The sequence below is a fragment of the Chroicocephalus ridibundus genome, chromosome 29, assembly GCF_963924245.1.
Source record: "Chroicocephalus ridibundus chromosome 29, bChrRid1.1, whole genome shotgun sequence".
Taxonomy (NCBI): Eukaryota; Metazoa; Chordata; class Aves; order Charadriiformes; family Laridae; genus Chroicocephalus; species Chroicocephalus ridibundus.
The window spans coordinates 855-27,782 of NC_086312.1; the positions used below are offsets into that span (position 1 = coordinate 855).

At 64.6% G+C, this 26,928-nt stretch overlaps 3 protein-coding genes across 3 annotated transcripts; 1 reads left to right on the forward strand and 2 right to left on the reverse strand.

Annotated features, from left to right (window-relative positions):
* Positions 1–1,467: 1,467 nt before the first annotated feature.
* On the reverse strand, positions 1,468–10,278 carry MCOLN1 (mucolipin TRP cation channel 1). Its single transcript, XM_063318981.1, has 14 exons — positions 10,200–10,278; positions 9,890–10,080; positions 6,792–6,959; positions 6,534–6,693; positions 6,273–6,360; positions 5,502–5,598; positions 5,308–5,407; positions 5,069–5,175; positions 4,735–4,884; positions 4,181–4,282; positions 3,822–3,944; positions 3,322–3,528; positions 3,100–3,230; positions 1,468–2,649 (listed from the first exon to the last, which is right to left on the reverse strand). Exons 1-14 carry the CDS (start codon positions 10,213–10,215, stop codon positions 2,613–2,615), a joined length of 1,677 nt encoding a protein of 558 aa, XP_063175051.1. The 5' UTR covers positions 10,216–10,278; the 3' UTR covers positions 1,468–2,612.
* A 784-nt stretch (positions 10,279–11,062) lies between these two features.
* LOC134507983 (ultra-long-chain fatty acid omega-hydroxylase) lies at positions 11,063–19,340 on the reverse strand. Its single transcript, XM_063318982.1, has 12 exons — positions 19,110–19,340; positions 16,758–16,902; positions 15,704–15,757; positions 15,489–15,616; positions 13,876–14,015; positions 12,897–13,164; positions 12,302–12,368; positions 12,098–12,227; positions 11,892–12,025; positions 11,739–11,803; positions 11,540–11,622; positions 11,063–11,329 (listed from the first exon to the last, which is right to left on the reverse strand). Exons 1-12 carry the CDS (start codon positions 19,293–19,295, stop codon positions 11,152–11,154), a joined length of 1,578 nt encoding a protein of 525 aa, XP_063175052.1. The 5' UTR covers positions 19,296–19,340; the 3' UTR covers positions 11,063–11,151.
* Positions 19,341–21,560: 2,220 nt separating this feature from the next.
* On the forward strand, positions 21,561–26,824 carry PGLYRP2 (peptidoglycan recognition protein 2). The gene is made up of 5 exons (XM_063318984.1): positions 21,561–21,653; positions 23,825–24,661; positions 25,577–25,787; positions 25,864–26,158; positions 26,317–26,824. The coding sequence occupies exons 1-5, from the start codon at positions 21,608–21,610 to the stop codon at positions 26,317–26,319; spliced, it is 1,392 nt and encodes a 463-aa protein (XP_063175054.1). The 5' UTR covers positions 21,561–21,607; the 3' UTR covers positions 26,320–26,824.
* The last annotated feature ends 104 nt before the right edge of the window (positions 26,825–26,928 follow it).

A 26,928-nucleotide genomic window follows, 5' to 3' on the forward strand; every position in this document is an offset into this window, starting at 1 on the left:
CCAAGCTAATCTTGCCCCCCACCCCCGCCTAATAGCCCCCCTCCCCGGCATTATTGCCCCCTCCCCAAGCTAATCTCACCCCCCCCCACCAAGGAGATATTGCCCCCCCAGAGGCTAACAGCCCCCCCAGACATTATTGCCCTCCCAGGCGGTATTGCCCCCCCCCCCCCCCCCGCATTACTCCCCCTCCCCCAAATAAATTGCCCCCCACCAGGCGCTATCGTGCCGCCATGGACTAATAGCCCCCCCCCGCCCCCGGGTATTAATTACCCCTCCCCATGCTCTTACTGGCCCCCCCCCGAGGGTTATTGCCCCCCCTTAACCGCCTCGCAGAGGGGCTCTGCCCCCCCCAGCCCCCCCGCCAAGCCCCAACTGCCCCCCCCCGGCCGGAAATGGCCCCCCAACCCCCGACACCCCCCCCCCCCCCCCCCCGCACTCACGAGCCGCCGATCGCCGCCCCGCGCCCCGCTCCGGCCCCGGCCCCGGCCCCGGCGGCGGCGCCCGCGGGGTCATGGTCCGTTTAAGGGCGCCCCGCCCCTCGCCGTGACGTCACCGAGGCGGGGGAACGGGGGCTGCGTCCCGGCGGTGCCGCCATGTTGGGAAGGTCAGCGGGGGGAAGGCCGCAGGGGGAGGCCGAGGAGGGCGGGCGCCATCTTGGGTGTGGCGCCATCTTGGGTGTGGCGCGCCGAGGGGGAGCGTTAGCGTGATGTCATCACGGGGCGACGGCGCGGGAGGGTGGGTGTGCGCTCCGGCGCCATCTTGGGAGTGGCAGGGGAAGGCCTGTGCCCCCCCGCACCCCACCCCACACCCCCCCCACCATGGGTGACAGCACCCACGGCCACCCCTGTCCCCCCCATGGGCACCCCGGGGTGACAGCACCCATGGGCACACCGCCGGCCCTCTCCCCCCACCATGGACACCCTGGGACGGTGGCACCCACCCCCCAGCCCTGTCCCCATGGGTGGTGGCACCCGCTGCCACCCTTGTCCCGCCACGGGCACCCCAGGGTGCTGGCACACACCACCCCACCGCCAGGCCCAGGGCACCCCGGGGTGACGGCACCCATGGCCTCAACACCAGCCCTGTCCCCGCCATGGGCACCCCGCGGTGGTGGCATCTACTGCCACCCTTGTCCCCCCATGGACACCCCAGGGTGACAGCACCCACAACCCAACTGCCCCTTGTCACCTCATGGCCACCACAGGGTGGTGGCACCCATGGCCCCCCTTGTCCCCCTGTGGGCACCCCAGGGTGATGGCACCCACCGCCAGCCCGGTGGCCCCCCAGGGTGACAGCACCCACAACCACCCCTGTCCCCATGGACGCCTCGGGGTGGTGGCACCCACCCCCAGCCCTGTCCCCCGTGGGCACCCACTACCGCCGTTGTCCCCCCACGGGCACCCCAGGGTGCTGGCACGTCCCCTCCCTCCCCACGGCGCAGGGGGTCGCGGAGCAGCACAGCCCCACTCTTCTCCCAGGACGCTTTATTCTCCCACCCCGGGGGGCGGGGGGGGGGCGCCTACCGTGTCCCCACATGGGGCACGTGTGTCCCCTGCCCCCAACGCCAAGCCCCAGGGCGAGCAACACCTCCCTGGGCTGAGACCAGCCACAACTCAGTCCACGAATGAGAGAGAGACATTTAGAGCAGCGCCAAGAACCCGTAGCGCCGTGGGGCCTCTGTTTTGGGGTGAAATGGGGCTTTTGGGGGGGATGAAATCGAGCTTTTTTGGGTGCGGGGAAAGCAGGCGAAGGCGGCGGTGCCTGGCGCGAGCGGATGCTGGCCCCACTCCAGCCGGGACCAGCTGCTCCTCCCGTTACAAAACATGCCCTTGACCCGTCCTGCTGCGCGTAAACAGCTCGGGGGGGTGACGCCGGCCCTCAGGGACAGGGACAAGGGACATGTCTCGCTCTTACCCCACCACCCAGGGCCCAGCCAGAGCGGGACAAAGGTGTCTGGGGGGGTCAAGGGAAGCTGCCGCGGCCCTTTGTGCCCAGAAGCGTCCCCCCAAAATGGTTGCAGGGCTTGGGGACAAGGCCCTGAGGGTACCCCAGGGCAGCTGGGCTTGGGGACAAGGGCAGGGACAAGTCCCCAGTGTGGCAAAGGGGCTGCTCGGCTTGGGGACAAAGCCCCAGGCACTTCCCTGACACTGCCAGGGGACAGCAGGGCTTGGGGACAAGTCCCTGATGCAGCCATTGGTTCACAGGGCTCCAGTTTGTCCCCAAAAACACGTCCGAGGGGGTCGCAGGACTCCAGGTTGTCCCCAAAACACATCCGAGGGGCCACAGGGCTCAAGGTTGTCCCCAAAAACTCATCCAAGGTGTCACAGGGTCCAGGTTGTCCCCAAAATTGCATCCCAGGGTTCCACACTGAGCCCCCGAGGGGCTGCCCAGCTCCAGTTCCAGGACGGGGAACAGCCCGGCCAAAGTCCTTCAAGAAAAATAACGGGGCCACCAGCGTCCCTCGAGTGTCCCCCAGGTGCAGGGGACACTGTCGCCGTCTCTCCTCACCCCTTGGGGGCCCCGAGCCGGTAAAAGCAGACGATTAAAATAAATTAAAAGCGCTCAGGGGGAGCACGAGATCCTCACGGCCCCGGGGGTCCGCGTCGAGGGGATCAGTTCACCAGCAGCGCGTTGTCCTGCAGCGGAGCCCTGCGGGGAGACAGCGGCGGCGGTAACGGGGGGAAATCTGAGGGATTTGGGTAAGACGGCTTCGATTTTGCGAACGAGACCCAGGCACGGGGCCAAGGAGACCCCTCACACCCCAGAAACAAGCGGGGAGCTATGAGGCAGGGGCGGACACACAGGGAGCCCACAGACAATTTTGGAGGCTCCCCACAGGCACGGAGTCATTTTGGGGGGCGGTAAGAGTCTCATGGGCACGAAGAGGGGCTGGAAACGCCGATCCCCGCGGGATGGACCACGTCCAAGGAGCGAAAACAGCATAAATCCTCCTCTCCCGGCACACAGGAGGGAGTGGGGTAGATAACGGGGTGGGGGTCGCAGAGTGTCCCTGGCCCCCATCCGCCAGCCCGGAGCCCTCCCAGTAAGCCAGGAGCCCTTCCCGCGGTGTCCCCCCCAGTACCGGCACTGGCCACTCACCGCTCGCAGCAGCAGAAGACAGAGCAGGACGAGGCGCTGTCGCGACGGTACTTGCCCGATTTGGGGCTGTCCTTGCACTGGGCGATGTAAGCGTGGAGCTGGGAAACGGGCGTTTCACCCTCGCACTGGTGCTGCGGGGAGAAGAGCAGGGGGAAGGTGAAGTCCTTCGGATGGCAGGGGGCGGAATCCTCCCCGCGAAACCACCAGTATCCACAGCCCCACCTTAATGGTTTCGTAGGAGCCGGTGATGAGGGCGATGAAGAGGCTGAGGACCATGTAGATGAAGAGGCTGATGAAGGTGTAGAGGTAGATCTGGCTGAAGAGCCAGACCAAATAGCTGTTCTGCTGCATCTCGGCGAAGGTGACGAACATATCGTCCCCGTTGATGAGGGAGAAGAGGCACTCGGATACCATGGAAAGGGAGCGGAACTGGGATGGGAGGTGACAAAGGGCTGGTAGGTGGCCCAAGCCACTGCGTCACCTCCTCCACCACCGGGCTGGGAGCTCCCAAGCAGGGAGCAAACGCTCCTCAACACCCTACGCGCCACCGTGATGCCGTTGTGTCATGAGGGGAGAGGCTACGGCCAAGACTGGCGCCGAATCTAACCCACGCTGCCAAAACGGGGACCAACCTCGCACCCGTCTCCTCCCAAATCTGGGCAGGGAATGGCCCGGAGGTGGGTGAAACCCATCCCAACCATCGACCCCCAGCGGAGCAGCACCTTGACGTGATACGGGCCCAACACAATCCAGCCGCAGAAGCAGTAGCCCAGGTAGATGACGGCCACGCAGCAGCAGAAGCGGATGACGTTGGGAAGGGCCACCCGTAGGGTAACGATGAGGATCTGGTGGAGGAAGATCAGGCGGGATCAACCCCCGGCTTCAACCGAGGGTGCCACCAGGAGGTGACCCAAAAGCACCCCATGACACCCCGAGGTCTCCAGCGGGACCCTGGGGACACGCAGCAGCTGTAGGACAAGCCCAAGCCTGCCCAGGCGCTCAGGGCCAGGCTTGGCACGGCCATTCCCGGTCCCAGAAATTGTCCCCTCGGCACCCAGGTCACCTCCCCGGTGTCACTCACATTGTACTTCTGGAAGAAGGTGAGGTAGCGGATGACCCCGACCCAGACCAGCAGCGTGGAGGTGCCCAGGAGGATGCTGCAGACGTCGTAGCTGGCGAAGTTCTGCAAGGACAATGGTGTCACAGGCCTGAGGCGCGGCCAATGCTGTCCCCAAAGTCCCCAACGCCACCCCCAAAGCCATAACAACCCTCTGCATTGGCCGCAAGCTCGCGACGAGTGAAATCCTGGTGCCGCAAGCCACAACGCAGCAGGCAGACAGGACCCGGCCTAGCCCTTTGTTACCATCACCCTGTCCCAAAGGGCTCTGGGGTCCCGCTCGGGCCAGGACCCCTCTGCGAGCCCCTCGGGAGCGATGTCTGTCCCCAAACCCACCGTTGGGGCTCTGATGGCATCCAGGACAGCTTCACCGGGGCAGACAAGGCATTGCCAGCGTGCAGGGGTGGCCCTTGTGCAGCTGGCCTCCCGCCACACGGAAACGTCCCCTTCCCCGGAGCACGGGGACACCCGCGCCAGCACACCAGGACGTGCAAAACCGCCCCCCCAGCGTCCCGGACCTTGGACTCGATGCCAATCTTCATGATGGTTCCCAGCACGGTGAGGACATCGCTGATCACCAGGAGGATGTACCAGCCGTTGAGGAACTCCATGCGATCCGACAGACACACGCTCTGGTTGTAACGGCGCCAGAAAAACCGGCTGAACTCCTGTGCAGGGGGGGAGGAAAAATGGGGTCCTTTACCCACCGTCTGGAGAGTTTCACCCATCTTGAAGCACCCACGGCTTTGATTGAGCAACTCCGCGAGGAAAGGGCTTCCTCTGAAAGCCGGTAACAACGTCCTGGTGACATCTCTGTCCCCACCGGTTACATCTCGCCGCCCCATCACTCACGTGCTGCAGCATCAAGCCCCGGATGATGGAGCGAGCGCAGAGGATGAAGGAGAGCGAGCAGACGAGGATGACGACGACGTCAAAGAAGAGCCGGAAGGAGTTGTCACCTGCAAGATGCGCGGGGGCTCTTCTTCACGAGCGGGACAGCCACCCCCGAGCACTCAGAGCCACCCCACACGCAGCCCTTTGGCACCCACTGGGGACAAACGCCACCTTCGTCACGTCCCCGTGGCTCCTACCTCGGCCGAAGACGCTGGGATCCTTGCACTCCTTGATGTCGGCCCGGTTGTCCAGGCGGATTTTCACCCGGCCGCTGTGCGCCTTGTTGTCGAAGGTGATCTGGGGAGAAGGGGGACGGTTACTGCCCACGAAACCTGGTCCCTACGTCCCCACGAGGGTCACCGTCACCCCCCCGGAGGTGGGGAGCACTCACGGTGATGGTGAAGGTGTAGCAGTCGGGGATCTCGTTGTTGATGATGGTTTGGATGTTGATGGCTTTCAGCTGGAACTGGATGGTGACGTTAATGAGTCTGAGGGACGGGACATTCGTTAATCCTCCTCCTGGGGCTTTTCCAGGGTGTCTCAGCCCACTTCAAACCCACCCAAAGCCCCAAAACGTGGTGCCGAGAGTCAACCAACCAACACGGGGGCGGGGGGGGGAAACACCATCCTTTGGGGGGGTGCAGCCAGCCCCAGGAAAGGGTGTCTCCAGCTTTAGAGGAGCAAATCCCACCCAACCTGCCCCAGCGTCGGTGAATTCTGCTTCAAGGGGGAGGCTGGAAGAAACGGTGCCGCCAACGATACCGAATCTCTGGGTGTCAGCAACGCCGACGTCCCTCTGCCTGGCAACCAACTGCAGGGCTTGGCCACGGGCCACCGAAACGCTGCCAAAAGCCAGCGCGGGGTTTTGGGGAGGGGAAAACAACCCCCGAAGGCGGGTGTTGCAGGACATCTGCGGCACCTCGGGGCCGGAAAGCAGCTGCTTCGTTGTGCAACCTCCTCGGTTTCACATCTCCCTCGGCACAACGGTGGATTTTTTTCCAATCCCACGAGAGGTTTTGAAAACCCAACGGGGGCTTTTCCATCCCGGCAGCAAGGACGTCCCCACCTTGGGGTCCTCGCTCCACCCTTGCCCGTACCCTGCGCCGAGGGGAGGTCCCCAGCACCCAGATGTTGGGATTACGGGTAAGGATTGGGTAATTACTTGTGAAATTTGAGGGTGAAGTTCTTGTAGCTGCGGTCCAGCTCGGGGGGAAGAAGTTGTGGGTCCTCAGGGTCCACTCCCAGACAGTCTGCAGGGAGGGAGAAGCACCTTCAGGGAAGCCCGAAGTCCCACAAAACCCCTTGGACCTTCTCAAGGCCAGGATAAGGAGGAAAAAAAAAAAAAAAAAAAAACAACCCACCCCAAGACCCAGCGGTGGCTGCGGGACAAGGAATCCTCAGCCCCAAGGTCCCCAAATCCCACCTGTGACAATCTTGGGGTCAATGTTGAAGGTGTCGTTGGCCGGATCGATGCGTCCTTTACGGTAGTACTGCTGGCACAGCATGAGGGCCGACCGGTTCCCTCCGCTCTCCCCCCGCACATAGGCATAGCGGCCGATGGTCTCGTTGGGAATGGCCAAATACTGGAGAAGGAGATGCCCTCAGATGCTGGACGTGGCCTCAAGTCACCTCCGCGTCCCCAAGGCACATCTGTGTGTCCCCCTCCACCTGCGGATCTCACCTTCTCCACGGCATAAAACATGCGGTCGTAGAGGCTGCGCTGCGTGTAGACGGCGTAGGAGTCGTCAGCGCCGTCCACGTAGTCCTTCAGGAAGAGGTGCTTGAAGGCGATGGTGTTCTCCTCCTTGAACGTCACCACCATCTGGTTGCTGAGCCCAAAGAGGATGAGCTGAGGGACAAAAGAGACCACGATTAAATGCCACGGCCCAAAACGCAGTCCTTTGCCCCAAAACTGGCCGCAGGAGGCAGAACGCCATCACTTGGGTGGCCCCAAGAAGACAAGGGCCAGCTAGCACGTCCCTGAGGTTGTCCCCATCTCCACCTGGTTGCCCCAAAACCTCTGAAGCTGCCTGTTTTCCTGCAACAAAGCTCTCCCACTGCAGATGGAGGGAGGACAATCTCCTTGGGGACATGCACATGTCCCATCAAACGTGGGGGGGGACAATCTCCTTGGGGTCACACACGTGTCCCACCGCAGACGGGGGAGGACGATCACCCTGGGGACACGCGTGCGTCCCACCGCACGCGGGGGAGGACGATCTCCCTGGGGACACGCGTGTGTCCCACCACACGCGGGGGAGGACGATCTCCCTGGGGACACGCGTGTGTCCCACCACACGCGGGGGAGGACGATCTCCCTGGGGACACGCGTGTGTCCCACCACACGCGGGGGAGGACGATCTCCCTGGGGACACGCGTGTGTCCCACCACACGCGGGGGAGGACGCTCTCCCTGGGGACACGCGTGTGTCCCACCACACGCGGGGGAGGACGATCTCCCTGGGGACACGCGTGTGTCCCACCACACGTGGGGGAGGACGCTCTCCCTGGGGACACGCGTGTGTCCCACCACACGTGGGGGAGGACGCTCTCCCTGGGGACACGCGTGTGTCCCACCACACGTGGGGGAGGACGATCTCCCTGGGGACACGCGTGTGTCCCACCACACGTGGGGGAGGACGATCTCCCTGGGGACACGCGTGTGTCCCACCACACGTGGGGGAGGACGATCTCCCTGGGGACACGCGTGTGTCCCACCACACGTGGGGGAGGACGATCTCCCTGGGGACACGGATGGGTCCCACCACACGTGGGGGAGGACGATCTCCTTGGGGACACGGACGGGTCCCACCACACGTGGGGGAGGACGATCTCCTTGGGGACACAAGTGTCCCATCACAGGGTGGGCAGAACAATCTCGTTGGGGACGTGCCTGTGTCCCACCACATGTCGGGCGGGACAATCTCCTTGGGGACACACACGCATTGTGTCCCCCCCCAGCGCCACCAAACACCCTGGGAACACGCCAGCAGAGTGGACCCTGATCTTCCTCGTCAGCATTTTCCCCGCCGGGGTGCTCTAACCCCTCCCCGTGCCGGTAATTAGCTTGTGTTTATTAACACAAGGTGCCGCTCGTTAGTGTACTGCTCGTTAGCAGGGTGGCTCTGGGTGACACCGCTCAAAGCCTCGGGGACAAAGCACCCAGGACAACGGCGGGGCGCGGGGCAGGGTGCAGGCAGCCGGGCTGCGCTGAGCAGGCAGAAAAGGGAAGGGGGGGGGGGGAGACGAGGCACGAGGCCCCCATGTCCCCATTGTCCTCGTGGGGAAGGGGATGTCACATGCCAGCTGTTTCCTTTGTGCCTCGCGACCGAAGCCGGGTGGCTCCCGGGGGATTTTCTGCCCCAGGACGGAGCCTGGCACCCGTCTGGGAGCCAGTGACACCCTGAGGGTGACACCCTGAGGAGAGGGGGTGTGTCCTTTCTGCCCCCTCCCTTTTTTGGGGCACCCTGGCATCACTGACTGCCTGAGACACCCCGGTGTGTGGCACCCGGTCCCCAGGGACGTGCCACCAGGGTAACCACAACAGACACCACGCATCCCCAGGGGACCTTCTCCTGAGTCCCCAACTGTCCCCAAGCACCCCCACCAAGCGTCCCCAAATACTCAAGCCTCCCCCGCCAAGCCCCCAGCGCTCCCCACGTTGTCCCCAGGCCTCACGAAGCATGTCCCCTCCTTTGTCCCCATGCCCAGCATGCACCTTAGAAGTCACCTCCTAAGTTCGCCATCCCCCCAAGAGTGCCTGTGTCATTGTCACCCCCCCCAACTCCCCATACCCCGGTGTCCACCTGCCCATTGCCCCTCAGTGCCACCCTGCTGTCCCCTCCCTGCTGTTCCCATGTCCCAGGGGACCACCTCCCCAGCATCCCACACCCACTCCCTGGTGTCCCCATGTCCCAGGGCCACCCCTCCCCGGTGCCTTGAACCCCTGCCTCTGGTGTCCCCATGTCCTAGACCAGAGTGCCTCAGTGTCCCCATTTCCCAGGGCCACCCCTCCCCACTGTCCCCACGTCCCAGGGCCACCCATGCTCCAAAGCCACCCCTCCCCAGTGTCCCCGTGTCCCCTTCCCAGTGTCCCTATGTCACAAGACCCCCCAGCCAACTGTCCTCCTGTCACAGCCCTCCCCAGTCCCTCTCTCCCTGGTGTCCCCATGTCCCAAGGCCATCTCTCCCCAGTATCCCAGACCTCCTCTCTGGTGTCCCCATGTCCTAGGCCACCCTGCCTCAGTGTCCCCGTGTCCCTGGCCACCACTCTCTGGTGTCCCCATGTCCCAGAGCCCCCCCCCCAGTGTCCCCATGTCCCAGGGCCACCCCCTCCTCAGTGTTCTAGTGCCCCCTCCCCTCTGTGGTATCCCCATGTCCCAGGCCACCCCCCTCCCCGGTGTCCTGGACGCCCTCCCCAATGTCCCCATGTCCCAGACCCCCCTCAGTCCCTCTCTCCCTAATGTCCCCGGTCCCCAGGGCCACCCATGCCCCACGGCCCCCTCTCCCTGGTGTCCCAGGCCTCCTCTCCAGTGTCCCCATGTCCCTGGCCACCACTCTCTGGTGGCTCCACGTCCCAGGGCCACCCCCCCTCCGTGTCCTAGTTCCCCCTCTCCTCTCTGGTGTCCCCATGTCCCAGACCACCCCTCCCCGGTGTCCCCACGTCCCAGACCCCCCCTCAGTCCCTCTCTCCCGGGTGTCCCCGTTCCCCAAACCACCCATGCCCCCCGGCCACCTCTCCCCGGTGTCCCGCTGCCCTCCCTCCCCGCTGTCCCCGCACCTGCACGGTGACAAGGAGGATCTTGGCCAGCTGCAGCCCCAGTTTAACGGGCCGCCGTCCCCGGGCCCGGTATTTATCGCAAGGGCTCATGAAAAAATACTTGAGGCGGCGGCGCAGCTCTTCTTCCTCCGCCGCTGCCGGAGACTCCGTCGTGCCGTACCCGGGGCCGCGGCCTAGCAGCCGCTCCGTTTCTGAGGGGAAAACGGCCGTTAAACGGTCGGGTACGGGGGGGGGGGACGCCGGGCCGGGGAGGGCGGCATCCCCCGGTGTCCCCGCTGCCCCCTCAACCCGGTCCCCGGTTACCGCTTACCGGAGGGAGCCGCCATCGCGCCGCCCCAGCGCGGCTTCAGCCGCCCGCCTCACGTGACCGGAAGGCACCGCCTTTCCCGCCCCCCCAGGGCTTGGCCGTAGCCACGCCCATTTCCACGCCCATAAGTCGTTGGCCACGCCCATTGGGCGGTCGTGGCCACGCCCACCCGGCGCTGTCGCTCCCCCCTCCCCTGCCAGGACGGGGACATGTGGCACGGAGGGGACACGTCCATGGATGGTGACGTGTGGCATAGAGGGACATGTCCATGGCAGGATAGTGACACATGACCCAGGGGACATGTCCATGGGTGATGACATGTGGCATGGGCAGATGTGTCCACACCAGGTTGGTGACATGCAGCCCACGGGGACAAGTCCATGGACGGTGACAGGTAGCACGGAGGGCCGTGTCCATGGCAGGACGGTGACATGTGGCATGGGGGGACATGTCCATGGATGGTGATATGTGGCTTGGGGGGGACATGTCCACATCAGATTGGTGACACGTGGCCCAAGGGGACGTGTCCATAGGTGGTGACACGTGACATGGAGGGACGTGTCCATGCCAAAATGGTGACCTATGGCCCAGGAGAACATGTCCATGGGTGGCGACTTGTGGCATGGGGGGATGTGTCCACATCAGGTTGGTGACATGTGGCCCAGGGGGATGTGTCCATGGATGGTGGCATGTGGCATGGGGGGATGTGTCCACAGCAGGACAGTGACATGTGGTCCGGGGACACACGTCCATGGATGGTGACGTGTGCCATGGAGGGACGTGTCCATGCCATGAGGTGGCACGTGATCAAGGAGGACACATCCCCACCACCCTGTCCCCCACCACACCACCACGACACCGTCCCCTCCGTGCCACCATTTATTCACTGCTCCTCCCTTGGGTGGCACATCCACCACATGGGGTGTCCCTGGTGTCCCCTGTGTCCCCGTGTCCCTCAGGCCACCTCTGGCAGTGGCTCCAGCAGCAGCCAGAGCCCGTCCTCGGCGCGGAGGATCAGCTCGGGCTTGCGGCGCGGTGGCCGCTCCGTGTCCAGCCGGATGGCGAAGCGTGCCACCGTCAACGCTGCCACCACCTTCATCTCGGCCATGGCGAAGCTCTGCCCGATGCAGTTCCTGCCACCACGTCCCCCTCTGTCACCTCCACAGGGGACAGCAGACACCACCCCCCCCACCATCTGGGTGGTGGAGCAGAGGGTGGAATCTCCTCGAAATGTGGGGATGGCGTTGGCCCCCATGATGCCCAAATGTCACGGCTGGGGGACAACCACCCCACCTTGAACCCAACCAGGCTGGGGGGTGACATGTGGGGACACCATGGCTTACCTGGGACCGGCAGAGAAGGGGATGAAGGCCAACGGGGACCGTCCCTGGCTGTTCTCCGGGCTGAACCTCAGGGGGTTGAAGACCTGGAGTGACACGGACACCATCGTGCCATGGTGACATGGTTGTCCCTGCCCATGGTGACATACTGCTGCCCCACGGTCATGTCAGGGTGGGTGCCACCAAGGCCAGGTGGCTCTACCTGGTGCTCAGGCCAGATGTCCGGGTTGTGGTGGGTCCCATAGATGCTCAACAGGCAGATGATCCCTGGTGGGATGGAAATGGCCACCTTATGGACAGGGGACAAGGAGGGATGGTGACATTGAGGACACTTTGCACCCCGAGCGAGCCGTACCCTTGGGGATGACGCGTCCGTCACGCATGGTGATGTCCTCGGTGCAGCGCCGGGACACGGCAGTGACGGGGGGATGCAGGCGGAGACTCTCCTTGATGCACATGGTGGTGAAGGGCAGGTGGGACAGGTCCTCCCTAGGGATGAGGGATGGTGGCACCGGGGTCCCCAAGCCGGGTGGCCAGGGGGTGACACCGGGGACCTCTCACCATTCGATCTCCTCCACGTCCCTGCCCTTGAGGAGCTCACGGACCTCCTGGCGGCACCGGTCCTGGTAGTGGGGGTGACGGGCCAGGTTGTAGAGCAGCCATGCCAAGCCGCTGGCCGTCGTGTCATGACCTGCGAGGGACAAGGGGTGACTGAGGGGACATGTGTGTTCCCCCCTCCAATGACACCCGGTGGCTCGCCCTCACCCTCAAACATGAAGGTGTCAGCCTCGGCCGAGATGTCCTCATCCGACAGGGTGTTGCCGTCCTCGTCCTGCAAGGGTGAGCGTGGCAGCCAAGGGACCCTCTGGGGCCACCACCCTATGGCCAACCCTCCCCATGGCCACCACCATGCTCCTATGGCTACCACCATCCCCTTGGCCACTACCATGCCACTATGGCCACCACCCTATGGCCTACCTTTCCCATGGCCACCACCACCCCCTTGGCCACCACCATGATGCGATGGACACCACCATCCCCTTGGCCACCACCATGCCACTATGGCCACCACCCTATGGCCAACCTGTCCCATGGCCACCACCATCACCTTGGCCACCACCATGATACGATGGATACCACCATCCCCTTGGCCACTACCATGCTGCTACGGCCACCACCCTATGGCCAACCTGTCCCATGGCCACCACCATCCCTTGGCCACCACCATGCTGTTATGGCCACCACCCTATGGCCAACCTTTCCTATGGCCACCACCATCCCTTGGCCACCACCATGCCACTATGGCCACCACCCTACGGCCAACCCTCCCCATGGCCACACCATCTCACCCCAACGCTACCTTTGCGAGCAGGAGAAGGTCAATGAAGTCCATCCTTCGTCCCTTATGGCTCTCCAGCCAGGCTTGGTGGCCAAGGCGGTCAAGGGCCTGGCGCCGGCGCTGCACCACGGTGGCGGTGAAGCTGTGCACGGTGGCACAGGCTCGGGCAAAGCGGCGCCCATCAGCCGAGAGGCGGTAGAGCCACGTTGGGTGATGGAGCAGGCGGTGGTGGCGTCTCACCACCAAGGTGCTCAGCTCCAGGATGGCCTTGATGTACTCGCTGGGCTGCCTGTGGGGCACCGGGGACAATTGGGGACGGCCACCCCGCAGGCGGCCATCCCACTGGCCATGGTGAGCTTCAAGGGGGACATGGGGTGGCAGCAGGACCCTTGCCCGTGAGGACATGTGGGGCCGGGGTGGGGTGACACCAGGGGAGAACTTTGATGAGGGGCAAAGCTGGAATAAGGGGGAGGACAGACTTTGAGTGGGGGGACCCAAAGGGGGACAGTGTTGGGATGGTGGGGACCTTGACAGGTGCAAAGCCCAGGAGACCCCAGTTGGGGACCAAGCCAGGGAAGGGGACCCCAGCTGGGGACCGAGACAGGGTAGGGGGGACCTCAGTGGGGGACAGAGCCAGGGCAAGAGGGGACCCCAGTTGGGGGGATCCAGCAGGGGACAGAGCTGGGACAAGGTGAGACCCTGATGGGTGCAAAGCCCAGGGAGGACCCCAGAAGGCGCAGACTTGGGGTGAGGGGACAAAAGGGGACACAGTGTTGGGGTGGTGGGGACCTTGGTGGGTGCAAAGCCCACAGGGAACGCCATCAGGGGACAGAGCTGGGACACAGGGTGACCCTGCTGGGTGCAAAGCCCAGGGGGAACCCCAGCAGGGGACAGAGCTGGGGTAGGGGTGGGGGTGGGGGTGTCCCTTGTGGGGGCACACGGGGAAGGGGGGACGGGGAGCGGGCTGGGGACCCCGAGCAGGGGACAGGGTGACACTCACTCCTGGCAGCGGCTCTCGTGGCTGAAGATGCACTTCTGGAGGGTGTCGAGGGTGAGGAGGCTGAGCTCCTCCAGCACCTCCAGCCCCACGGCCCCCCCCGCTGCCTGCGCCCCTGCCTGCGCCCCTGCCCGCCACTTGGCCTGCAGGCAGGAGAGGGGCTGGGGGCAGCCGGGGGGCTGGGGGCAGGACAGGGGGTGGGGGCAGGCAGCGGGTGCGGGTTGAGGTCCGGGTTTAGGTTGGGGTCTGGGTGCAGGACAGCGTGTGGGTGCACAGGACAGGGTTGAGGTCGGGGTCTGGGAGCGGGCAGCGGGTGCAGGTTGGGGTCTGGATGCAAGACAGGGTCCAGGCTGGGGTCTGGGTGCAGGCAGTGGGTGCAGGACAGGGGTCGGTTGCGGGCTGGGGTCCAGGTGCAGGACAGGGTGCAGGTCTGGGTGCGGGCAGTGGGTGCAGGTTGGGGTGTGGGTGCAGGACAGGGTCTGGGTTGGGGTCTGGGTGCAGGTTGGGGTGTGGGTGCAGGACGGGGTCTGGGTTGGGGTCTGGGTGCAGGTTGGGGTGCAGGCAGTGGGTGCAGGTTGGGGCCCGGGTGCAGGTTGGGGGGTCCAGGTGCAGGTTGGGGTGTGGGTGCAGGCAGTGGGTGCAGGCAGTGGGTGCAGGTCGGGGTCTGGGCGCAGGATGGGGGTCTTGGATGCAGGTTGGGGTGTGGGTACAGGACGGGGTCTGGGTTGGGGTGTGGGTGCAGGTCGGGGTGCAGGCAGCGGGTGCAGGTTGGGGTCCGGGCGCAGGCAGTGGGTGCAGGACAGGGCTCGGGGTGTGAGCAGCGGGTGCTCACGTGCATGACGTGGGTGCTCTGGTTGGGGTCTGGGTTTAGGTTAGGGTCTGGGTGCAGGACGGGGTCTGGGAACGGGACGGGGGTCTTGGGTGCAGGTTGGGGTCTGGGTGCAGGTCGGGGTCTGGGTGCAGGACGGGGGATCCGGGTGCAGGTTGGGGTCTGGGTTTAGGTTGGGGTCTGGGCGCAGGACGGGGGTCTTGGATGCAGGTTGGGGTGTGGGTGCAGGACGGGGTCTGCGTTGGGGTGTGGGTGCAGGTCAGGGTGCAGGCAGTGGGTGCAGGTTGGGGTGTGGGTGCAGGACGGGGGATCCGGGTGCATGTTGGGGTCCGGGCGCAGGCAGTGGGTGCAGGACAGGGCTCGGGGTGTGAGCAGCGGGTGCTCACGTGCATGACCTGGGTGCTCTGGTTGGGGTCTGGGTGCAGGTTGGAGTCAGGGTGCAGGACGGGGGTCGGGGTGCAGGTTGGGGTCCGGGTGCAGGTTGGGGTCTGGGTTTATGTTGGGGTGTGGGTGTGGGTGCAGGACGGGGTCTGGGTTGGGGTCCGGGTGCAGGTTGGGGTCTGGGTTTAGGTTGGGGTGTGGGTGTGGGTGCAGGACGGGGTCTGGGTTGGGGTCTGGGTGCAGGTTGGGGTGTGGGTGCAGGTTGGGGTCTGGGCGCAGGACGGGGGTCTGGGTTTAGGTTGGGGTGTGGGTGCAGGTTGGGGTGCAGGCAGCGGGTGCAGGTTGGGGTCCGGGCGCAGGCAGTGGGTGCAGGACAGGGCTCGGGGTGCGGGCAGCGGGTGCTCACGTGCATGACGTGGGTGCTCTGGTTGAAGATGCCCACGTAGGACTTGAGGACATCCCCGTGGAAGGCGGGTGTCAGCAGGCGCCGGTGCCGAGCCCACTTCTGCCCCTGGCTCAGCAGCAGCCCGTCCCCTGCGGCGAGACACCCAGATCCAGCCGTGGGGGGGCACTCATGGGTGCTGCCCCCCCCCGTCCCACCATCCCCGAGCACCCACTCACCCAGCCAGGGCTTGAGGAAGCCGTAGGAGAACTGGTCCTTGGGGGCGATGAAGGCTGCGAAGGAGGGGAGAGGGGGTGGGGGGGGGTGCCAGGGTGGCACCAGGTCCCCCAGGGAGAGGGCACCCCCCACCTGCACCCATAACCACCCCAGGGTGGGGTTTGGGGTGCAACCACACCACCAGGCTGGCCATGGTGACACCGTTGGGTGGCCCCGGGCATCCTCCCCTGAGGATGGTTGGTGGCCACCATGGCATGGGCATTTGGGCACTCACCAGGCTAGCCATAGGTGACATCTCTGGGTGGCCCTGGGGATTCCTCCAGTACTGGTTGGTGGCCACTGCGAGGTGGCATTTGGGCTGGCCACAGGTGACACGTTTGGGTGACCCTGGGGACCCTCAGGGAGAGGTTGGTGGCCGCTATGGGGTGGCATTTGGGCACTCATGGGGCCAGCCAAAGGTGACCTCTGGGTGGTTCTGAAGAGCCTTGGGGTTGGGTTGGTGGCCAACCACAGGACGGGTGATGGACACGGTCAAGTCACCAGGCCAGCCATGGTGGCACTTTGGGTGACCCTGGGGACCCTCAAGGACAGGTTGGTGGCCACCATGGCATGGGCATTTGGGCACTCACTGGGCTACTCACAGGTGACACCTCTGGGTGATGCCGGAGAACCTCAGGGAGAGGCCGGTGGCCACCACAGGATGGGTGATGGACGTGGCCAGGTCACCAGGCCAGCCACAGTGATGCCTCTGGGTGACCCTGGGGTCCCTCAGGGAGGGGCTGGTGGCCACTGTGGGGTGGCCTCTGGGCTGGCCATAGGTCACACCTTTGGGTGGCCATGGGGTCCCTCAAGGACAGGTTGGTGGCCACCATGGCACGGGCATTTGGGCATTCACTGGTGACACCTCTGGGTGGTTCTGAAGGCCCGTGGGGTTGGGTTGGTGGCCAACCACAGGATGGGTGATGGACACGGCCAAGTCACCAGGGCCAGCCACGGTGACACCTCTGGGTGACCCTGGGGACCCTCAGGACTGGGTTGGTGGCCCTGGTGTCCTACCTGAGGCCAGGAGGATGGGACGGAGGGTGTCGGGGTGGAAGAGGCGGAGGACGGGCAGCCACGGCGTGAGCCACCACAGGCAGCCACGCCGGAACTGCGCCACCAGCTCGTCCACCTGCTGCAGCCCCTCCTCCGTGCTCTTCCCCTGTGCCAGGGGACACCGCGGGGCTCAGCGACAGCCTCGGGGACACCCTTGTCCCCACGGTGACGGCCAGGCTTAGGGACGTGCTTGTCACCAGCCCGCGGCCAGCCTCGGGGACGGGCACAGCTCGGGTTCACGTATGGTCTTGGAGACACCCAGAGCTCATGTGCCGGCGCTGTGTCCCTGCCGTCACCCGTGCATGTGTCCCTGCCGTCACCTCCCTCAAGGTGCCACCACTCTGTCTCCACCGTCACCCTGCTGTCACCCCCTCCCTGTGCCACCACCTTGTCCCCAACATCCTCCCCCAGGCTTCACCGCTCTGTCCCTACCATTCCCTCGCAGGTGCCACCGTTGTCCCTCCACTGTCCCCCAGCAGGTGCCACCAGCTTGTACCCATCGTCACCCCCCAGGTGCCACCATCCTGTCCCTGGCATCCCCCCAAATGCCAGCACCCCGTCCCCACTGCCATCCTCCCCCCTCCCCCCAGGTGCCACTACTCTATCCCTGTCACCCCCCCAGGCATTGCCACCCTGTCCCCACTGTCCCCCAGCTGTCACCACCCTGTCCCCCCCAGGTGTCACTACCCCATTCCCCATCCTACGTGACACCACCCTGTCCCTGCCACCCCCGCAGCTGCCACCACCCTGTCCCCACTGTGTGTCCCCCAGGCGTCACCACTCTGTTCCCACTGTCCCCTACAGTGTCACCACCCTGTCCCCACTGTCTCCCATCCCTGTCCCCACTGTCCCCTCCAGTGCCACCACCCTGTCCCTGCCACCCCCCCAGCTGCCACCACTCTGTCCCCACTGTCCCCCCTTGTGCCACCACCCTGTCCCCACTGTCCCCTACAGTGCCACCACCCTGTCCCTGCCACCCCCACAGCTGCCACCACCCTGTCCCCACTGTCTCCCCAGGTGCCACCACCCCGTCCCCACTGTCTCCCACCCCTGTCCCCACTGTGTCCCCCCGAAGTGCCACCACCCTGTCCCCACTGTCCCCTACAGTGCCACCACCCTGTCCCTGCCACCCCCACAGCTGCCACCAGCCCATCCCCACTGGCCCCCCAGGTGCCACCACTCTGTCCCCACTGTCCCCTCTTGTGCCACCACCCTGTCCCCACTGTCTCCCATCCCTGTCCCCACTGTCCCCTACAGTGCCACCACCCTGTCCCTGCCACCCCCCCAGCTGTCACCACCCTGTCCCCACTGTCCCCCCTTGTGCCACCACCCTGTCCCTGCCACCCCCCCAGCTGTCACCACCCTGTCCACACTGTCCCCTCTTGTGCCACCACCCTGTCCCCACTGTCTCCCCAGGTGCCACCACCCCGTCCCCACTGTCTCCCACCCCTGTCCCCACTGTGTCCCCCCGAAGTGCCACCACCCTGTCCCCACTGTCCCCTACAGTGCCACCACCCTGTCCCTGCCACCCCCACAGCTGCCACCAGCCCATCCCCACTGGCCCCCCAGGTGCCACCACTCTGTCCCCACTGTCTCCCATCCCTGTCCCCACTGTGTGCCCCCCAGGTGCCACCACCCTGTCCCTGCCACCCCCCCAGCTGTCACCACCCTGTCCCCACTGTCCCCCCTTGTGCCACCACCCTGTCCCCACTGTCTCCCATCCCTGTCCCCACTGTCCCCCCAGGTGCCACCACCCTGTCCCCACTGTCCCCTCCAGTGCCACCACCCTGTCCCAAATGTCCCCTACAGTGCCATCACCTTGTCCCTGCCGCCCCTCCACGTGCCACCACTCTGTCCCCACTGTCCCCTACAGTGCCACCACCCTCTTCCTGCCACCCCCACAGCTGCCACCACTCTGTCCCCACTGTCCCCCACCCCTGTCCCCACTGCGTGCCCCCAGGTGCCACCACCCTGTCCCTGCCACCCCCCCCCAGCTGCCACCACCCTGTCCCTGCTGTCCCTCCCAAAGCCACCACTCTGTCCCCACTGTCTCCCACCCCTATCCCTGCTGTCCCCCTCGCAGCCATCACCACCCTGTCCCTGCTGTCCCCCCTGATGTCACCAGCCTGTCCGTGCCACCCCCCCCAGCTGCCACCCCCCCGTCCCGCCTGTCCCCTCCAGCTGCCACCACCCCGTCCCCACTGTTCCCCCAGGTGCCACCCCCCTGTCCCCGTCCCCCTACCAGCTGCCACCCCCCTGCCCCTGCCACCCCCCAGGTGCCACCACCCTGTCCCCCCCCCGCTGTCCCCTCACCAAGCCGGTGTGACCCAGCAGCCAGCTGCGCCATGGTGGCCGGGGGAAGCGGCGCAGCTGGTGGCAGGTGACCCGGAAGCGGGTGACGGTGACCGCGGCGTCCCAAAGCCACCCCAGCAGCAGGGCCAGGAGCAGGGTGCCGAGGGCCACCGCTCCCAGGGGACCCAGCACCCAGGCCACCGCCATGGCACCCGCTCGCTGGGGACAGGGCAAAGGTCGGGCGGCAGGGTGGGCACGGCACTGCGCTGTCACGTGTCCCCACGGCAGGGTGTCATCGTGCGCATCCTGGTGGCTTTGTCATGGCGCGTGCCCTGGTGGCATCGTTCCCCCATGTGTGGCCTGGTGGCATCGTCCCCTGACGTGTCCTGGTGGCTTCACGCCCTGACCTGTGTCCTGGTGGCATCGTCCCCCCCATGCGTGTCCTGGTGGCATCGTCGCCCCATGCGTGTCCTGGTGGCTTTGTCCCCATCCCCACCATGTGTGTCCTGGTGGCATTGTCACCCGTGCATGTGCTGGTGGCATCGTCCCCTGATGTGTCCTGGTGGCTTCATGCCCTGACCTGTGTCCTGGTGGCATCGTCCCCCCATGCATGTGCTGGTGGCATTGTCCCCGTCCCCCCCATGTGTGTCCTGGTGGCATCGTCCCCCCATGCATGTCCTGGTGGCATTGTCCCCATCCCTGCCATTTGTGTCCTGGTGGCATCGTCCCCCCATGCGTGTCCTGGTGGCATCGTCCCCTGACGTGTCCTGGTGGCTTCACGCCCTGACCTGTGTCCTGGTGGCATCGTCCCCCCATGCGTGTCGTGGTGGCCTTGTCCCCGTCCCCCCCATATGTGTCCTGGTGGCATCGTCCCCCCATGCATGTGCTGGTGGCATCTTCCCCATCCCCCCCATGTGTGTCCTGGTGGCATTGTCCCCTCATGTGTTTCCTGGTGGCGTCACCCCTTGACGTGTGTCCTAGTGCCTTTGTCCCTCCTGCCATGTGCATCTCAGTGGCATCGTCCCCTGGCGTGTCCTGGTGGCATCGTCCCCCCATGCGTGTCTCGGTGGCTTCGTGCCCTGACACGCGTCCCAGGGGCTTTGTCACCCCATGTGCGTCCTGGTGGCTTCGTGCCCGGATGCGTGTCCTGGTGGCGTGCGCACACCCCCACCCCCACCCGCCTGCACACGCACACGCAGGCCAGCGCACACGGGCGCACACGCGTGTGCACAGGTGTCAGAACGCCCGCCCGCCCCCTGCGCGCAGCCCCACGCACACGCGCGCCACGTGTGCGCACCCCCCCACAAACGCGCACACGCGATACGTGCACACGCGTACACGCAGACCCCGTGTGCGCCACGCGTGTGTGTGCACACCCGCCACGCACACGCGCACACAGGTCAGTACGCACTCCCCGCGCACCCACGTCTGCAGGCGCACACACACGCACACGCGTGTGCGGATGCACCCCTTGCACAAGCGTGCGTGCGTGCGTGTAGGCGGTCACGTGTGCACACGCGCACACACACCCCTTGGGTGCACACAGAGGCATGTATGCACATGCACACGCGTGTATGCACGCACGCATGTACGTATGTGGGCGTCCCGTGCAGAAGCACACGCACTCACACGTGTGCACGTATGTACACACACACATGTACACGCACCCCACGCACATACATGTATGTATACACACACCCCATGCACACGTATGCACACACGCGTCTGTGTGCGTCCCGTGCCCAAGCACACGCGTTCACACGTGTGCATGTATGTACACACACGTATGTACACGCACCCCATGCACACACGTATGTACATATACAAACGTACGTACCCCATGGCCAAGCACGTGTGCTCACACTGAGCACGTATGTACACAAGGCGCGCACCCCACACACATGTATGTACACACACACCACATGTACACACACGTGTGTGTGTCCCGTGCGCAAGCACACGCATTCACACGTGTGCACATATGTACACACACGCATGTATACACACCCCACGCACACACGTATGTACACACACATGTATATGCACCCCCATGTACACACACGTATGTGTGCGTCCCGTGCACAAGCACATGCGCTCACATGTGTGCACGTATGTACACACATGTATGTACACGCACCCCACGCACACGTATGTACACACACCCCCCCACACGTGTATGTATACACACACCCCACGCACACACGTGTGCACACACGTGTCTGTGTGTGTCCCGTGCCCAAGAACACGCGCTCACACGTGTGCACGTATGCACACACACGTATGTACACACACGTATGTACACGCACGCACACGTGTAGACCCGTCTTAGCCCCCCCCCCCCGTGCTGCGGAGCTGCCCCGCCCGCGCAGCGCACACGCGTGCCGCCACGACACACGTGTGTCCCGTCCCCGTCCCCCCCCCCCCCCCGCCCGTGTCCCCGCCACCGTCCCCCGCCCCCGGGGCCAAAGTCCGGGGAGGCCCCGCCACGGGACGCAGCGACGGGGGCCGCGTCCTGCGCCATGCTGCTGCTCCTGGCACTGAGCGTCTGCGCCCAGCCCGGCACCGGTAAGTGCACGCCGCAGCACGCCGCAACACGCCACAACACGCCGCAACACGCCGCAACACGCTGCAACACGCTGCAACACACCACAACACGCCACAACATGCTACAACATGCCGCAATACGCCACAACACACCGCAATACACTACAACACATGACAACACACTGCAACATGCTACAACACACCGCAACACGCCACAACATGCCGCAACACGCCACAACACACCACAACACACCACAACATGCCACAGCATGTCACAACACGCTGCAACACGCTGCAACACCCCACCACACACCACAACACACTGCAACACACCACAACACACACACCACAACACACCGCAACACACAACACACCATAACACACAACACACTGCAACACGCCACAACACACCATGACACATTGCAACACGCTACAACATGCCACAACACACCACAACACGCTGCAACACGCCACAACATGCTACAACACACCGCAACACGCTACAACACACCGCAACACACACCACAACGTGCCACAACACACCGCAACACGCTGAAACACCCCACAACGTGCTACAGCACCCCCAACACGCCCCAACACGCCCCAACACGCGTGTGCCAACGGTGGGGGCTTCTCCGAGCCCCTTTTTGGGCCCAAATGGCTCCGGCTGCATTTTTTCACCCTAATTAGGGTGATTCCACCCCAAATTTGTGCCCGCACGGGTGGTGCCGGGGGGGGGGAGGGGCTGCACCCAGTTTTGGGTGCGTTTGGCGTCAGTCGGGCTTTGGGTGCTGGCGGCGGGTGCAGTCGCCCCGATTTTTGGGTGCTTTTTTGCCCGTTTCTGGGGTGTTTTTGCCTTTTTCGGGGGGGGGGGGTGTTCCCCTCCCCCCCCGTTTTGGGTGCTGTAGTCCCGGTTTTGGGGTGTTTTCACCCCGCTTTGGGTGCGCTCAGCCTGGTTTGGGTGCTTTCACCCTGTTCTGGGTGCTTTGGTGCCTCTTTGGGGTGTGTTTGCACCTTGTTTTGGCTGCCTTCCCTCCGTTTTGGGTGCTTTCACCCTTTTCCTGGGTGCTTGCGCCCTCCTCTGAGTGTGTTCACCCTGGTTTGGGTGCATTCACCCTGGTTTGGGGGTTTTCACCCTGTCGCAGGTGCTTCCACTTTGCGTTCACCCACCCCTGGGTGCTTTTACCCCGTTTTGGGCGCAGTCCTCCTTTTCTGGGTGCGTTCGCCCTGTTTCGGGTGCGTTCGCCCTGATTTCGGGTGCACTCGCCCAGTTTGGGGTGTATTCGCCCTTTCCCTGGGTGCTTGCGCCCTCCTCTGGGTAGTTTCACGTTGCTCTGTGGGCTTTCACCCAGTTTTGGGTGCTTTCACCCACTTTCAGGTGCTTTTCCCCCTGTTTGGGGTGCTTTCACCCAGCTTTGGGCGCTTTTCCCCCCGTTTTCGGTGCTTTCACCCAGCTTCGGGTGCTCTCACCCACTATTAGGTGCTCCCCCTCCCCCCGTTTTAGGTGCTTTCACCCACTTCTAGGCGCTTTTCCCCCTGTTTCGACTGCTTTCCCCCAGCTTTGGCTGCTTTCACCCACTTTTAGGTGCTTTTCCCCCTGTTTTGACTGCTTTCACCCAGCTTTGGGTGCTTTAACCAAGTTTTGGGTGCTCTCACCCACTTTTAAGTGCTTCTCCCCCCCCCCCGTTTTAGGTGCTTTCACCCACTTCTAGGTGCTTTTCCCCCTGTTTTGGGTGCTTTCACCCACTTCTAGGTGCTTTTCCTCCTGTTTTGGGTGCTTTTCCCTCAGCTTTGGGTGCTTTCACCCACTTCTAGGTGCTTTTCCCCCTGTTTTGACTGCTTTCACCCAGCTTTGGGTGCCTTCACCAAGTTTTGGGCGCTCTCACTCACTTTTAAGTGCTCTCCCACCGCCCCGTTTTAGGTGCTTTCACCCTGTTCTGACTGCTTCCACCCAGTTTTGGGTGCTTTCACCCACTTTTAGGTGCTTTTCCCCCCTGCTTTGGGTGCTTTCACCCATTTTTAGGTACTTTCCGCCTGTTTTCTGTGCTTTCACCCCGCTTTGGGTGCTTTCACCCCACTCCACGCCCCTTCAGCCACCCCGGGAGGCTCCAGCCGCCCCGTTGTCGCCCGTGGGTGCCCCCCCGTCCCCACATCCCTGTCGTGTGTGTGTGTGTGTGTGTGTCCCTCCCCAGGTCTCCCCCCGCGCCACATGGACTCGGTGGTTCAGATCGTGGAAGCCCTGGAGGCGAGCGAGCCCGGTTTCACGGTGCCGGAGCTGGCGCGGGCGCTGGGTGGCTGCGGCACCCCGGGGTGCCGCGCGGTGCTGGGAGAACCCCCCGACGTCCCGGCGGCCCCCCCGGCGCTCCCCGGCGAGCAGTGGCTGCTCTTCACCCAACTCCTGCGCCGCGACGACGATGCCGCACCCGAGGGCGGCGCGGTGCTGGCACCCGACAGCTCCACCGTCGCCCTCGGTCCCCTCTTCGCCGGCATCGAGGTCGGCCTCAAGCGGGCGACAGGGTGCCCCACCCCCACCATCGAGCCACCCATCGACGCGCTCTACGCCGTCACCATCGCCGAGGCTTTGGGGACGTCCTTCCTCCTGGCTCGTGGTGCTGATGGCCACCAAGCCACGCTGGGACCTGCCGGCTGTTGGGACGACGTGGATGACCCCCAAAACTACACCCTGTTGGGACCCCCGTCACCCATCCCTGATGCCGTCGCCATCGGGGCCATGGATGGGGTGCTGTTGGGTGCCCAGCTGGCCCGAGAACCCATCCCACTGGCCGAACTTCTCCGGGGCTACTACGGGACAGGCAACGGCACGGAGAAGGGGCGACCACCCAGTAGTTACCGGCGGCGAGATTTTGGGGTGCTGACGGGGCCGGGGAAGCTGGAGGAGGAGGTGGTGGCCATGCTGAGGGTGCTGCGGGAGCTGCCACCCACCCAGGAGCTCCTGGAGGACGTGGGACCGGAGGAGATGGTGGCCATTGCCCGTCAAGCGGCGCGGGACTTCACGGAGGTCTATGTGGGTAGGGAGGTGGCACCGGGTCACGATATCACATCTACCCCCCCTCAAAATATTGGGTGGGAGGATGGGTGGGGAGCTGCACCCTGGGTGGGTTCCCCAGTGTCACCCCAGTGTAGGTGGCACGGTGGGGAGTCAAGCTCTGAGAGCTTGGTGACATATGGCCTGGCATGGTGGGACACCACGGATGGACACTGGTGTGTCTCCTGGCTGGACACCACTGTGTCCCCAGATGGTGCTCCCTTGATGGACACCACCACATCCCCTGGACGGACACTGGTGTGTCCCCATGATGGACACCTGCCAGTCCCTTGGCTGGACACCATTGTGTCCCCTGGATGGACATTGGTCTGTCTCCTGGATGGACACCACCATGTCCCACGGATGGACACCCACAGGTCTCCTGGCTGGACACTGCTATCCCCCTAGATGGATGCTGGTGTGCCCCCAGGTAGTGGTCCCTGGATGGACACCACCATGTCCCACAGATGGACACCCACAGGTCTCCTGGCTGGACACCGTTGTGTCTCCTGGCTGGACACCACTATCCCCCTAGATGGACGCTGGTGTGCCCCCAGGTAGTGGTCCCTGGCTGGACACCACCACGTCCCCTGGATAATGGGTCCCTGGGCACTGCTTTGTCCCCTGGATGGCCACCACCGTGTCCTCTGGTTGGATACTGGTGTGTCCTGTGGACACTGGATGCAGCCATGTCCGCAGCCAAGGGACACCCTGAGCAGGTCCTCCACGTGCCCTGATGAGGGGACCCCAGGAGGACACTGCCGTGTCCCAGGCCAAGAGGTTCCCAAGCTGGGCAGGTGCTCCATGTCCCCAAGACCCCAAGGGGACGCTGCCATGTCCCCAACTGCCCGGGGGACCAGGCAAGTCCCCTTCTTCCACCGCCTGCCTTCCCTCGCAGAGTGCCCGGCCATCGTGCCCCGCTGCATGTGGGGTGCCCGTCCCTACCGGGGCACCCCCAAACCGTTGACCCTCCCCTTGGGCTCCATCTACATCCACCACACCTTCAGTCCCAGCGACCCGTGCCGCACCTTCGCCGCCTGCGCCCGCGCCATGCGCGCCATGCAACGCTTCCACCAGGACACCCGCGGTTGGGATGACATCGGCTACAGGTGAGGCCCCGTCACCCCACCACGGTCCCCGTCACCCGTCTGCGGGCAGCTCAGGTTGACCCATGGCTGCTTGCAGCTTCGTGGTGGGGTCGGATGGCTACCTGTACCAAGGCCGAGGTTGGCACTGGGTTGGTGCCCACACCAAAGGCTACAACAGCAAAGGCTACGGCGTGGGCTACGTTGGAGACTTCTCGGCCACCTTGCCGGACCCCGACACCATCGCCCTGGTGCGGGACGAGCTCCTGCCTTGCGCCGTACGCACCGGCCGGCTCCACCACAACTACACCCTCCGTGGGCACCGTCAGCTGGGTCACACCGACTGCCCCGGCAACTCCCTCTTCCATGAGATCGAGACCTGGCACGGCTTCAAGGTGGGCACCAAGCTCTGTGGCATCTCCAAGGGTTGGAGGTTCGGTGGCTGGTTGGGGTGTCTGGGCCGGTCCAACATGGCCAGGAGGATGGGGGTTGGGTGGGAGTGGATGTGGGAGGTGATGCTGGGACTGATCATGGTTTCTTCTCTCCTCCTCAGTGAGGACCAGCCCCGTGGGTCCTCGTCTGGATGGGTGCGGGCAAGGTTGGATCATGGTCTGGATGGATGTTGGCCTAATGGGTGATGATCTGGCTGGAGCTTGGGCCAACAGATGTTGGTCCCAGGTGGATGACAGCCTGGGTGGACCCTGGTCCGGGTGGCCACCAGTCTGATGGCCACCAGCCTGAGTGGATCCTGGTCCAGATGGACACCAGTCTGATGGCCACCAGCCTGGTAGACCTTATTCTTGATGGACCCTGAGCCAATAGATGCCAGCCCAGATGGACCCTGGTCTAGGCGGACACCAGCCCAACGGATGCCAACCCTGATGGACACTGGCCCAGAAGGACCCCGGCCCAGAAGGACCCCAGCCATGAAGACTATCAGCCTGGACAGATCCTGGCCGAGGTGGGCACCAGCCCGGATGGATCCTATCCCGGCCCCACTGGCCCAGCAGACCAGCCCAGTAGCCACAATAAAAGTCAGTGCCAGGACATCAGCTTCGGATGGTCCCTGGAGAGCGAGAGGGAAACTGAGGCACGGGGTGGGGGTGGCCATGGGGTCACAGGAGAGGACTCAAGCGAGCGACCCAGGTGCCCGTGACCTGCTGCG

Bases quoted from the DNA above. Each gene is read 5' to 3' on its own strand.
- MCOLN1 (XM_063318981.1), bottom strand. The intron at 3,231-3,321 runs GTGGGGCTGTGG...TTCTCCCCGCAG, and splicing joins GCTCCTACGAAACCATTAAG to CACCAGTGCGAGGGTGAAAC. The intron at 2,650-3,099 runs GTGAGTGGCCAG...GTCTCCCCGCAG, and splicing joins GTCTTCTGCTGCTGCGAGCG to GGCTCCGCTGCAGGACAACG.
- LOC134507983 (XM_063318982.1), bottom strand. From the start codon at position 19,295: ATGGCGGTGGCCTGGGTGCTGGGTCCCCTGGGAGCGGTGGCCCTCGGC. The intron at 12,026-12,097 runs GTGAGAGGTCCC...CCTCATCCCTAG, and splicing joins GACGTGGAGGAGATCGAATG to GGAGGACCTGTCCCACCTGC. The intron at 11,330-11,539 runs GTAAGCCATGGT...ACGTGGTGGCAG, and splicing joins CCCTTCTCTGCCGGTCCCAG to GAACTGCATCGGGCAGAGCT.
- PGLYRP2 (XM_063318984.1), top strand. From the start codon at position 21,608: ATGCTGCTGCTCCTGGCACTGAGCGTCTGCGCCCAGCCCGGCACCG. The intron at 24,662-25,576 runs GTAGGGAGGTGG...CTTCCCTCGCAG, and splicing joins CTTCACGGAGGTCTATGTGG to AGTGCCCGGCCATCGTGCCC. The intron at 25,788-25,863 runs GTGAGGCCCCGT...GGCTGCTTGCAG, and splicing joins TGGGATGACATCGGCTACAG to CTTCGTGGTGGGGTCGGATG.